At 34.7% G+C, this 14,926-nt stretch overlaps 1 protein-coding gene across 1 annotated transcript in view; it reads right to left on the bottom strand.

The window, feature by feature from the left end:
• The window catches only part of LOC145686662 (T-box transcription factor T-like), a 136,376-nt gene that overhangs the window by 18,783 nt on the left and 102,667 nt on the right, over positions 1–14,926 (bottom strand). The window contains exon 3 of the mRNA XM_081760156.1: positions 671–839. Within this exon, the coding sequence (XP_081616282.1) occupies positions 671–839 (169 nt within the window). The remainder of the gene's footprint in view (positions 1–670; positions 840–14,926) is intronic.

Here is a 14,926-nt window from a genome sequence, read left to right as displayed (position 1 = left end):
AATTTAGTGTAAGAGCAGGTTCTTCAGAAACATTAAATGTAAGTAGCCTTATAAGCCTAAATGGCATTTTCTTGTTCATTTTCGAAAATCTGAACAATTTGAAAATCCGAACTACCTGTGGTCCCAATTAGTTCGGATTTTCGACTTCCTACTGTATTTAAATAATTGACGTGAAACAAAAAAGCACCGGAAAATGCTTAACCTTGGCAGTGAATGCTACTACACAATAAAGTAAAATTTAATTATATTATTAGTACTTGATCATGTTACGCAAGACGACATTTACGATTTTTAATGAAATACTATGACGGGGAAGCCCACCCTATTAAAACACTTCAGAACAATTAATATCAACCTTATTACTATCCCAGTAGCAGTAACAAAAGATTTTCAGCCAAGCTGCATAAATCAAAATAATAAATAACTGTATGTAAGTGAACTAAATCATAATAATAAAAATAGAATATATATATTTTTTTCGTTTTGCCTTGAAGTCATATGGTAATTTCTAAAATGATGGAGGGAGTAAACTGACAGCTGTTTTGTACGGTTAAAGTTATTTATGATCATTTTTTTGTATGTGTGAGCAGCTTGATTATAGTTATTTTTTTTCTCTCTTGGTGCACCTTGATTCAATTACACGCTATAAAATGTATCTATATATACACACCTGACCGCTTCCATTAGATTTGTTAGTTAATTTGACTTTCGCAAAAGAAACCGCTTCTTTCATCCAATGAGCACCAAAATTTGGAGATTCTGGATGGATATAAATAGGATTCGGTGGAGGGACTTCGGCTTTCCCACCTGGTACCCACTCACCATTTACATATTTCCACCTGCAAAAAGAAACAAACCGAAAAGAAATTAAAAATAATTCTCTAGAAACGTATCAGTTTCAATCTATAGTTTATTTTCTTAATATATGAGTGTGTGATTGTAATGAGCAAGCAAAACATTCAGTCCACCTGTTCTTGCTATTTTCCATAGAAAAATTTTACAAGGTGAAGATTTACAGAATAAAATATAACTACTGTTGTTTAAATTTGTATTTGCCAGAATATTCATTACACGAATATTTCCACGTATTACTTTAACAACTGCTCATTTATTCGGACAATACGAACAAATACTGATTTATTCGAACGATACTAACTTGAACATTTATTCATTATTAAAATCAGTTGAGAATGCGCCAAGAGCATTGTCAGAACGAACTTTAAAAAAAAAATAATAATTTTTCTTGTTAACTTCTACACGCTTTATACCAATTATTCTATGTATTTTATTATTATATACTCATTAAATAACATTTGTAATATATCTATCCATTTATAATTTCCTTGAATACTAATTTTTCACATGTCTTGTTTAAGAGTTCTGTTAAAATATTTTACGATATGTTGTTTTACGAAGACACATGCTCAAAATGGAAGGCTCCAAATTGAAAAATTCGCAAAATATTATCTCTCTATGACTTATGGTTCCCGATATATGGCTCCTTAAATCTCCCGAAATCTGAACTTTTTGGCCAATATAAGTTCGTTGATAAATTATGAGAAAATATATATTATACCAAACAACTGTCCGTTAGTAGAATAATTATATAAGACAGCAATTTGCAAGTACAATAATTATATGTAACAACAATTTGTTTAGGCTCATTGTATGAAACAGTTATTCGTTATTGAAATAATGATATGGAACAGCTGTTCGTTATTGGAATAATGATATGGAACAGCTGTTCGTTATTGGAATAATGATATGGAACATCTGTTCGTTATTGGAATAATGATATGGAACAGCTGTTCGTTATTAGATTAATTATACAAAACAACTATGAATTATATAAGTAGAATAATTATATGTAACAATTATTTGTTATAGGAATAATTATACAAAACAACTATTTGTTAGAAGAACTTATTTGTTGTTAGGATAACTACATTTATTATTAGAAAAATCACAAGGAACACTACTCGTTATTAGAATTGTTATCCTATTTAAAATGATTATTCGTACTTAGGATAAACATACGAATCAACGATTCGTTAGTACAGTAATTACATGAAACAAGTGAGTTTCGTTTTGCAGTGTGAAACTACGGTAAACACCCAAACTATGCGAATTCAATACTCAAACACTTGAAGTAGTACATCTATAACTATATCTATAACTACTAGTTGCAATAGAGCAGCGTTTCTCAACCTTTTTCAACAACTTGCAACACACTACGGGTGTAACTTGAATTCTCGCGGCACACTCATAGATATTATCATTTGTAAATAGAATACATGGTACTTTTTCTGATTACTGATTTCCTTCTCACAGAGAAAAAAGCTCGATCTCTGATTTTCCCCCGTGTTTCGCTTGTTTTTCGTTCTAATTTTAAAATAGAAACCAATTGAAATGAAATATAGGATTCAGGTTATTAAGGTGCTTATTGAAGGTACACCTATAAAGGAACCTATATATTTTTCCTGTGTCTTGCAATTTGGTTGCTATAGAATTAATAATTTTGTTTCGATTTCCTCGCGGCACACCAGCGGCCAATTTGCGTTACACTAGTGTGCCGCGGCATACCGGTTGGGAAACGCTGCAATAGACTAATAAGATCAAAGATAGAATTTGTTCCTGGAACGCTATTTCCAGTTTTTAAAAAAAAATACTCCTTTACCATTTCTGTTCTATGACAATAAACGTTGCAACCAAAGATCGTTAATTTGAACCATTTCCTGTTTGAGTACAAGGTTAAAAGAAGAGATAAAATTGTCTTTGGAGGTTAAATCGATTACAAAAAAAAAAAAAAAAAAAGTTTGCCGCTATTTATTACCGTTTCTGTTCTATGGCAATAAACGTTGAATCTGGAGCTAATTAATTTAAAACACTTTCAGTTTGAAAAGAGAATTAAGGGAAAGCATGGAACCTATTCTTGGGAAGCTGAATCGATGCTAGAAACCACTATTCTTAATATTTTTATTGTTTTTTGCTCTACGGAAATGAGTATTGAAACCGGAAGTAACAGCAAATGTAAACCACTTTCAGTTTCGGTTGAATGTTATGAATAGTCATGATATGTTATCTTGAAACGCTGAATTGCTTACAAAAAAATGGCATATCGATCTTTCACCGTTTTTGCTCTAAGGAAAACAATATAGAAAGTGGAAATAATAGTAAATTTGAACTATTTCGGATTTTGGTAGAGTGTAGCGGATAATCATGATATATTGTCTTGAGACGCTGAATTGGTTACAAAAACCGTTTCTCGCTCTCTGTTCCCGTCTTCGAACTGTGATGATAAGCGTTGAAACTGGAAATGCTTAATTTGAACCATTTCTGGTTTGAATAGGACTTCAACGCAGGATACTGAATCAATTGCAGAAATATTTCTTGATATATATATACCGTCTCTGCTATACGAAAATATAAAACCCGGAAATAATAGTAAATTTAAACTATTTCCGGTTCTGATAGAGTGTTGTGGATAGTCATGATATGTTGTCTTTAGACACTAAATCATTTGCATACAACTGCTTCTCTCTATCTCTTACCGTTTTCGTTTTATGGCGATAAGCGTTAAAACTGAAATTGGCTAATTTGAACTAGTTCCATTTTGAATAGAGGACAACGCAGGAGATGAAACCTATTCTTGGGACTTGAATCGGTTGCATGAAACTGTTTCTAGAAATTTCTTACCGGCTCTGATACCTACCAACAGACGGGAGGAAGGATAAAGCCGTTCTATAAGATTTTCTGAAATTTATGCATAGCATAGTTTGGAAGTCACACAAGTGAGTCATATCACAGTGTGAAACACAGTAGATTCCCAAACTATGGCAATCAATACTCAAAATAATGCTTGTAGACCTGCTGGTTCCAATACATTAATAAGATCAAACAAAACCTGTTCCTCGGACTCTGAATTCATATAAAAAAAGTCATTACTTGCTATATCTTACTGTTTTGGTTCTATGGCGATAAGGTGGAAACCGGAAATCGTTAATTTGAAACACTTCCGGTTTGGATGGATACTTTAGGGAGGAGATATGACTTACTCTCAAGAACCTGAATCCATTGCAGAGAACTACATGTTTGTATGTCTTACAATTTTTGATCTACGGGAATCAGCATTGAAACTGGATGTGTAAAGCAAATTTCAACCACTTCCGGTTTAGGTAGTATGTTGTGGGTTGTGGTCGTATGTTCTCTTGAAACCCTGAATCAACTGCAGAAAACTGCTTGTCGCTATACGTTACCATTTTTGTTCTATGGCGATAAATATTGAGACCGGAAATGGTTAATTTTAAACCACTTCTAGTTTCAATAGAGGGTTATGGGAGGAGATAGAACCTACTCTTGGGAAGTTGAATCAATTGCAAGAAATTGCATCTCGATATCTCTTACCATTTTTACTCTATGAAAATCAGTATTAAAACCGGAAGTAGTAATAAACTTGAACGACTTTCGATTTTGGTACAGTGTTGTGGATTGTGATGGTATGTTCTCTTGAGACCATGAATCATTTGGAGAAAACTACTTGTCGATATCTAATACCGGATTTGTTCTATAGTAGTAAATGTTAAAACCTGAATTGAATAATTTGACCCACTTCCGATTTGAATAGAAGTTTAACAGAGGAGATGGAATCTATTCTTGGGACAATGAATTGATTGCCAAAAATCGTATCTCGATATCCCATACCGTTTTTGCTCTGTGAAAATCAGGATTGAAACCTGACGTAATAGAAAATCTCAACCATTTCCGGTTTCGGTAGAGTGCTGCGGATGATACGTTATTTTGAGACCTTGAATCGATTTCAGAAAACAACTTCCCGCTATCTGTCACCATTTTCGTTCTATAGCGATAAATGTTGAAATCAGAATTGACTAATTCGAACCATTTCCGGTTTGAAAAGAAAGTTAACGGAATAGATGAAGCTATCTTTGGGACGCTGAATCGATGGCAAAAAACGCATCTCGATATCTCTTACTTTTTTTGCTCGGATACTTGTCGACAGACGGACGGACAAAGCAGTTCTATACGACTTCCGACTCATGTATAGCATAGCTCGGAAGTCTAAAAAAATTAAGTATAGAAGAATTTTTTTGAGATGATAAAAATATAGTCCGAAGGACAGACATCTAGATTTTACCAAGAGTTTCGTATTGGGGCTGTTGCTCTTCTTTCTTTTTCTCTCTTTCTCTCTAAATATAAATATATTTGATGAGGGAAGTAGGGCAGAGAGAAACGTTTCGGTTTTTGATAAATTAACCTCTTCACGGATATGGCATCAAGTGATGCCACATATTTACCGGGAAAATAATCCGAATTATTTTTCACGAAGAAGAGTGCGAACTGAAGGTAAGTAAAAACAAGTGCTTCAGAATATTAATTTTACTTACCTTCAGTTCGCACTCTTCTTCGTGAAAAATAATTCGGATTATTTTCCCGATAAATATGTGGCATCATTTGATGCGATATTCGTGAAGAGGTTAAATTCCTGCGGAAACGGGGAAGTATTAAATTAAGTGCGTGAGCTTTCTCTTTTGCAAGCAGACGATGCTATTCGTAATAAATTACTCAATAATTCTTGATTGTGGGAGTCGAACCTGAGATACCACCCAGTAAAGGCGCGCACACTAACCACTAGTTTAGCGGGGAGAGCTTGAAAAATTATTATCTAATCTATCATGTCTATAATGGTTATATGACTCTCTTCTAAGAGATAATAATTACTGTGAATACTACATACATAAGCAAATATTATTAGTAATTTATTTTCCTTATTTGTTAAATATTTACAGCCAAATTCGAAAATGCCTATGGTTTTCCACAGTTAAGTTTCAAAAAGAAACACATTTAAACATCATTATACAGAAATTGGTTGGTAAAATTGAGTTAAAGGAACGATTTGTTATTATAAGTGGAAGGAGGGAGATTTTATAGTCAAATTTGTAAAATCGTACTGCTTGCCAAATACGTCTAGCTGTCGGTACTGCAAGCAACAAAAACGTGTGGAAGAACAAAACAAACGGTTGAGGGTGCACGTGAATTTTTAAGAAACAAATGCACGAAAATTAATGTCAAGCAATAACACAGTTATTTTATTTTGATTTTTTCTCATGAAATTTAGTAAAAGATGTGTTAAGAAATCGTACTTTTCTTTTGGTAGGTAAGCCTTAACATTAAGAGGACACACTGCAGGAGGTAGAAATAGAAAGGAACAACTGTCGTCTCATGCTCTTCTAACTATCCCATCCCATGATACACGCTTTTAACTACTATTTTAAATACATATATGAATTCAAGGTGACCAAATGAGATTCAATGATGCTGATCTCTTATGAAAAATTTACAAAACTTTAAAAACCTGGCTACCCTGTTTATGGGATGCACTATGTTTACCATTTTATTGCTTGATTATGTTCTCTGTTCTCCGTAGTTTATGAAATAAAATTCAAGAATAAAGCAAGAAGCGCAAAACAAATGTATATGGTATCTAAAGTTTCCGTTAAATATAAGTTTGACCAAGGGCGCCGATTTCTCTGTAAATTAGGGGGGGGGGTGAGCTCATTCAGATGCAGAAAGCATATATGATGATTTTAAGACAAATTGCATTCAAATTATGCCTAATATTGCAAATTTACAAATAAAATGAGGGGGCCTACATGAGCTTCGGGGGCCCGGACCTCCCAGGATTTGGCGCCCTTGAATTTGACTATATTATCATATATTCAAGGTACATATAATTCTACAGATCAAAAAATAGGACATCTGGGAAAGAAAGCGTTCAGCTATAATGCATGCGACGTATACAGTAATAAATGCAAGGTGAACAATCTCTTACTCATAGGCTGCGAAAGTGGCATAAGGTATTCACGCAAATAAAACATAAAGCGAAAGAACATGTTGAATCCAAAACAAATAGAAGGTACGAGTATTTGTTTCCAATGAGATGAATTGAATCAGACGTTTACAGAACATGCATAAAAATAATAAAATAAACAAACATCTCTTCACCAAGGTGGATCATTCAATATTCCTACTCAAATATCAAACACGTTTAAGTTAACTGTACTAAGCTTGTAAACTTTCGGTAAACGCAAAGCAACAGATTAAAGGATATTTGTACATGAACGCCTCTTTTAACCCTATGTAGAAACCATAACGCCAATCTATTTTTAAAAATCTAAAGATTTCGAATTGAAAATATAAGAATTTTCTTATCCTATAACCTAAAGAATCCAAGATGGCCAGCTCATATGTTTTCTAAAAGGATATAATCCAAATTCGTATTTACACCATCTGCTAATGTAGGGTATGGTCCGGGCGGCAATTTTTGGAGGGCGTCAAATTTTCGCGAACTTCTTATTTTAAAATCATACTTCACTTCTGGAGATTACAGAAAGTTGACGGCAAACATTGATATTGAGGGAGAAACATTTTCTAATAGCCTAGGGTTGCAAAAGTGTTTAAAAAAAACTGTGCAGGATACATGAAACAAAAATAGGTACATATCACTTTTTTTTTTAAAGTTTCATTTGGCATGTCATGTATTATGATAATCATAATTTTTGTTTCATACAAGTACTGACGTGAAGTCACAAATCTTGTGTTTATGGTCCCTAATTCGATTCCCGGTGGGAGCTGATCAGCATAATATACGTACATGGTATCACAACATAGCAACGATCTAAAAAAAAAAAAAAAAGTAGGCAGAAATTGTTACGATGTCTGCGTTGTATTTTGCATCGACATTATTAGATGTCACTGTTTTCGGTCAACGCTTTTACTTGTGTTCTTGTTATAGGCTCGCTGTTTTGTTGTGTGCCGCCAGGTCATAGATCAACTCAAGATTAATATAAAACATTTTCGATGCTGAAGGGAGGAGTAGGCTTCATATTAAACAATCAATATAATTGACATTCTAATATTTTAGGGAATATTTTACTTAATTTAAAACGGCTATTCCCAGCGTAGACTACGCGTGTGCTATAGATACTATCCGACCGGAATAAGTGGAAAATAATAAGGGATGAAGGAAAAAAAACACATTATATCCTTTGTGTACAGTATAAACAATGTGCAGTCATTCTCACACAGGGATTTATTTGTAGCCAGGGAAGCCTGGGAATTTCCCCCCTTCTAAGTTTGACTTCCCTGTCTCTAGATTTAATTCAGTCTTCCCAGCCTGGGAAGATATTTTCCCCCTTTCTTAGGCTATACAATCTGTTTTAAAGTACAATAATTCATTTGTTCAGTATGTTTATTGTCGCGAGCTGTGTTAATCTTGTTTATAGAATAGCTTCCCGAAGAAAAATTCTTTCAACTGGCATCACTACTTATCATTCTTAATCTGAGTAGCACAGTAATTAAAAAAAAAAATCAGTAATCAGTGAGCAGTCATAGCAGTTGTGAATTGGTAACTTCTTCGTTGACAAGCATGTTAAAAAGAACAAAAGGAAATGGATATTAGACTATATTTTAACAAAAGAAAAGCTCCTGACGATGAGACAAGTAATTCCAGCACACAAAGTAAGAGGCTTTGAAGATAGTGCAACGTCCGAAATCACATTAGAGACATCTCATCAGAAAGATGAAAATGATTCGGGACCTAGTGTTAATAATGGTAAGGTTATTTCTAGCCCCAGTGGCTTGTTCTCTTCAAAATGTGATCAAAAACAATTTGGGAGCTGGAAAATTAAACGACGTTGCTAGGTGTTAAACAAAATACTAATGACATTCGCGTTGTGTGTACTATATATGCTTTCGTTCGTAAACTCGGTATTGATATAGTGCGTGAGTTTTCTCGGGATTCTTCTGTTTCCTTCCACTTTCTTCCTTCCACCATTTCGTTCTTTTTTTATCATCACCGTCTCCTTTAGTCGAACCGGCATAAATGTGGGACGTAAAACTTTAAGATTTCATTTTATTTCGGTATTCATACAGAAAAAAGAATAAATGTACTAAGTGTATAGTGCAACGATATTATTGCAAAAGCATCAAAGAAACCTTTTAATAAAATTTTTTTACTACGAAAAGTCTATTGCACACAAAAAAGTGTTCATATGTCAGTATGTGAACAAAGGGATAGGGAAGAAATATAGGTTTCAATGGCAAATGCAAAAGACAGGTGAAAAATTGTGAATGAAATTCGTGTTAAAAACACAGCTACGATATTTAGGACTGCCTACGGTATTGTCCAAAATCGTCTATCGTTTACGATGCTCCCACATCTTATTAAATTACAAGAAATAAATTTAATGGACCTCGGACAAGTTCTTTACTCGTATGTTACATGTGCAAATATTATTGACTTTTAGCTACAGAAATGAAGGCAAGCTGGCCGAATACCTTGCGCGTTCCGTTGAACCCTTCGAGCTAATGGTGGATGAATCCTCCACTGTGTCTCCTAAACCAGTTCTCATTGTGTATATCCGTACTGTAGTTAATCACGTATGTATCAATATAATTTTAGGATTATTTGAGTTACAGGCAATAACAAGCAAAGAAGTTTGTGATTCCGTGATTATGTGAAGGTATAAATCTTTCCAAAACGATATTACGGGAAAGACTTATGGCAGTTTGTCTGAGAGCGCCAGTAACATGCAAGGCGGAATAAATGATGCTGTCTCTTTACTGCAGCGAGAATTAGATACCAATTTACTCCTGTTTTACTACATTAGTCAGAAGATGGAACTGTTTGTTCACAACATTGTTAATACGGTTTCAGATATGGTTCATTTTCAAAACTTTGTAGAGCGGATACACGGTGTTTACTCAATATCCCCGTAGAACTCGAGAAATCGAATTAATATCAGGAGAACTAAGTATTCGCTTCTATAATATTACTAAAGTTTTTGATGTACGGTATTTAGGCTCTTCTTACCGTTCAGTAGAAGCATTGTGGAAGTCCTACCCTGCGCTAGTGGAACACTTTCGAGAAGCTTCTACAAATTTGCAGAGAAGTTTTGAGCAGCGTGCAATATTTTCGGGCCTGTAAAATTTCACTACGTGGAATTTTGTTTATGAAATGTCCATGATCCGAGATGTGCTGGAACCTCTGGATGTCCTTAGCCTGTTTCTACAAGAAAGATCAGCATCCCTTGTACTGTACAGGCAATAAGCAAAATTGAAACAGCTGTACGTGTACTGGAAGCGTTGCAAGAAAAGGATGGCATGTTCATGGAAGAATTACAACGTCAGTTTGAAGAAACTATGGTCAGTTTTGTGGAGTCCCACTTGCAAAACCCTTAGACAGTCCTCTTGAGAAGTATCAGCAAATAAGATTGCAATTCTGTCAGGGTCTAGCAGATAACATACGGTCTTGCTTTCCTAACGAAACGTTCAGTAGGGTCGAGGTTTTGCTACAATCTAAGTGGCCTTCTACAAAATTCTGCAGCTCCTAATATTGGACCAAATCTACAAAATCTTAACATGAAATAATTGTTCTTCTAGTTCTTCTTCATACTGTGGAAGAGGCTTTTCCAGCTTAAACTTACAGCACACTGACGCTAGAAACCGTTTATCTGTAAAACCCCTCGAATCTACCAGACATTACGAGACTTCTTTCAATGCAGAAAAGTATGTCATCAACTGGATAAAAAGTGGACATCATGGACTGCTACCGACAAATCAACTGGGAAAAAGACGGTATCCGATTTAAACCAATCTCCTATTGCTTCAATATTCTAAAGTGAGGTACGATGTGACAATACTATTAATTCTACTGGTACTAAAACTTATTTATGACATGAAGAATGGCATTTATCACCGTCTTTCCCCTTCTATTTAATAAAATTAGATTCAAGTGTATGTGCACCTATCACTGTTCTGCAAAAAGTAAACTCTTAACTTTTGTAGTATTTATTGTTCGGGCGATGAATTTCGTCTTCAAATACCTAATAAGAATGGACTAAAGAATTACTTGTCACAACAAAACAGTTTCATGTAGGAGTGTGACACTTGTTATGACAAGTTATGCAGGTTGCGATGTAACTATAGGGCTTTTGCTGGATGCTGCACACTTGTCCTCAGCAGTAGGACGAAAAGTGGCAAGGCAAGTAACGAATGTGATCTCGTCTACCTAACCAAATTTTATCTAACGTCCCTACCAATATTTATCATAATTTTTTTAATGAAAAAAATTATGAACTTGGAAACTGGCTATGAAACTAGTACCATAATTTCAAAGTATATAGGTTTAAAAATAACGTTGTCCCAACCTGACTTTATAGTTGTTCTGTTATAAGGAACACAATATTTCATAAGTATTCCCCCCTTCTACAAAATCCACAAATAAATCACTGTTCTCACAATTGCCATTAGCACCATTTGCATCAATCGTGATACCTAATTCCATTCCATTCTGGTAATTCCATTCATTTCTATTTTTCTGTGAATAGGGGAAGAAGTTTTAATCTAGAACGCTGGTACTTGAATTTTTATTCAAGGCTTAGTAAGCTCCACCGAGAGGACGAAGCCAGGACAAGCAGACACAAGCACTTTAGCTACCCGGCTTTGAATTGACTCTACTGTAAAATTAAATCTAACGGCCTGGTATGGATTTTGACATTTTTTAAACGTAAAATATTATAGATTCTATCTTTATTACTTTCCCTAAAATACCAGGTATATACATGTTGGACTTCCAAACTATAGGGGAGAGTTACCGATATCGCACCGGGTTCTAAATCGCACCACCCCTAGTTTAAAAGGTACAGTAGTGCTAACAAGCCATCTGGTAGTTAAATTAAGTACTTAAGCATATTTCCATAATTATAAGAGTAAAGTGACGACGTTCAGTAAGTTATGTGTGTGTGCAGTTGCAGTACAATATAATTGGAGTATTCCTTAGTAATTTTCGGGGTATTTCACAGTAGAATAGGGATTAAGGTAAGAGAATAAGCTTATGTTTCAATAAGTAATAATAAACAAAATACCATTAATATTATAGTGACAAACTCCAGTTATTCTTGTTTTAATTTGTGAGGTATGTAAAGAATATTAAAAAAAAAATGTGTATTTTCCAAATCGCACTACTACCATGTGTCCGAAATCCCACCAGTGCGATTTTGGCTCTCGTGATGAATTGTTTTTCCTGGTTTCTATCTCGTTACAATTAACACAAGTTGGGCCCATGGAAATATGGAAAATGGTCTCCGGAGTCTGTGAATCGTGCTTTGAAAAAATACATAGAAAATAAAGTGACGCTGCCGAGCCCAATAGCAGGAGGAAATAGAACTACCAACATGCAACCACAAAAAAACAGAAGTACTCTCATCAAGTCCTTACAAAGAAACATCTTGAAGAATAACAGCAAAGGCAATCAAGAGTATCCAAACGTGTGGAGAGACCTAATCTTTCTGAACCGTCAGCTATGTCTGCTTGTGCTTCAGGAAAACATAACACCAAAAAGTATATTCGAAAAGTAGATACATCCAAATCACGATGCTACGAGCTACATATTCGCAATGTTCCAAATGTGGTTTTTGAAATCAAGGAACAAGATTGGTTTTGCGTCCTTTGTCAACAAAATTTAGTCAAAGATGTACAGAGTGTTTTGTGTGAAGTCTGGATACATGAGTCTTGTGCGGGTGTTTCAAGAGATGAACGTGCATTCCAATGTGATTTTTGTACACATAAGGTGTAGCTGCTGTTTTCCATAAATATAGATACTTTACGTTTCATAGGATTATGAACAATATTGCTCATTGGATCAACAATATGGATATTTTTTTCTTTAATGATATGTTCTTCCTCGTATTAATAACACTAAGATAAAAATGTGTAATATATCATAGAAATATTAATTTGTTTTACTTGTAGGTTGCATTTCGACTTAGCTTATATTTCTAAGGTGTTATTTCTGTGCTCGGTTATTTACATTGCAGTATTTTTTCTCTTTAAAGATCTATTATACCTCATCTTAATATAACAAATAAAATAATGCGATATTCCATGGAAATGATAATTTGTTTTACCCATATGCATTACTGTAAAATTTGCATATATTCAAATGACGGTGGGATTTTGGCTTCACATAGTGCGATTTGGAAAATCTGTTGCGTAAATCGCACCAATCGCAGGCTTCTAAAATATCATCATTTTTATCATGATAATGATAAGATATCGTTATGAAATCACTGTAAAAGAATTGGAAAACTATAAAGTTCAATACGATCAAAAAACATTTTAAATTGCTTCAAAAGTTTCGAATTAAAACCACTTATGTAAAAAAAGTGGTGCGATTTTAGCTACTCTCCCCTACTATGCACAAGTACCGGAAGTTTTACAGAACGGCCGTGATATCCGTCTGTCTGTCTGTTAACAAATTTCAAAGCACAAAAAAAAGTAAAAGACATTGAGAAGCAGGTTTTTAAATCGATTTAACGTCTTAGGCATATATTTCATCTCATTCGTTAATCTTATATTCAAACCGGAAATGGTAGACATTAACCATTTCTCATTTCAACGGTGATCCTCATAGTATAACAAAAACGATAATAGATGGCGACAAGCTATTTTTTGAATCGATTCAACGTCCCAAGGAAAGATACTGTTTTCATCCGCATCTCTTGTAAAAACCGGAGGAGGTAGAAATTTACAACGGTCAATCAGACAGCGCGAGAATTTATCTGGATTTTCACGTTTTTCAAAAAATTCCCTTTCTGCTAAATTTACCTCCAAAATGCCCTAGATTAGGGAAATTTCCCTCAAACTACGAACACTAGTCCTGAGGTCGCTAGTATCGCTTCTTAACTTTTTTTTTTTTTTTTTACAGAGTTCGAATGGCTTAAAGCGTTAGGAAACTAAATGTGCTAGAGACAAAACCAGAAAGTAATCGACAGGGGGAGGTAGGTTAGTGCTCGATATCTTATTCTTCTTAAACAATCGGCATACGAACAATAGAAAGAATTATTATTTCAGAAATAATAAAATCTTGTGCTTTCTTCTAATATTAAATAAGACGGCATGGCCATTTGAAAATAATTTATTATTATTATTTATTAGTTATGATGCATTTGTTGTATCACTAGCATTGCAAGCGGTGGGCGATAATCCAGGGTATCGCGCTTTCAGAGGCCTCACAAAGACCAACGAGAGCCTAAATATTAATACGATTTGACACTGACTTTTATAAAGAACCATCGATTCAATAATTAACAATGTAAATATAAACAATTATGAATTCGGATTTGTTTACATAAAACATTACATAATGGTGGTTTGAAACAAACTTATAATCTATTCTTGTAACAGTGCCGTGTGGTCGGGGGGGGGGGAGCAAACGGGGCGACGGCCACAGGCGCCGAAGTATGGGGCGAAAAATCGAGGGTCGAAAGAAAAGAAAAGGTTAGAAAAAAGAGGGGAGAAATTACTTGGAATGTTACCAGTATATATTTAAATCCTGTTCCTGCTTTAGGAAGTGGTCCTATAATGTCATGTTAGGGAAATGCATGTGCGCATATATAAAATGTAAAGGAAAACTAATAAAAAGTGCTCAAAATCAAGGAAAAGAAGGGGCTATTTTTGAAAATTTTCTTACGTTTCGTGCCCACCATGGTGGCACTTCGCAGCTGGTCTGTCGACCTCACCCAGTCATATGTAGGGGCGCCGTGTCATATACTTTCGCCCCGGGCGCTGATTTTCCACGGCACGGCACTGTCTTGTGATATTAGGCCACTACCATAGGCGAATATACAATAAATTTGGTTTTATTATGTACTAGATTATACACTTTATTATAATTTGCCTACCCTGAGCATGTTGGTACGAGCCGCATCTGTTCGTTTGTTTAAATCTTATTTCAGTGATGTGTTGTTCTGTATAAATACTAGAAAATTTTCAAAAATGCTTCAGAATATGTGAAAGTGTAATACAGTCTGATTATACAGAATGATTCTGTAGATGATTAATCAGGATT

The sequence above is a fragment of the Thermobia domestica genome, chromosome 5, assembly GCF_964235325.1.
Source record: "Thermobia domestica chromosome 5, izTheDome1.hap1.1, whole genome shotgun sequence".
Taxonomy (NCBI): domain Eukaryota; kingdom Metazoa; phylum Arthropoda; class Insecta; order Zygentoma; family Lepismatidae; genus Thermobia; species Thermobia domestica.
Note: the sequence above shows the minus strand (reverse complement) of the source record. Positions and strands in the feature narration are given on the sequence as shown.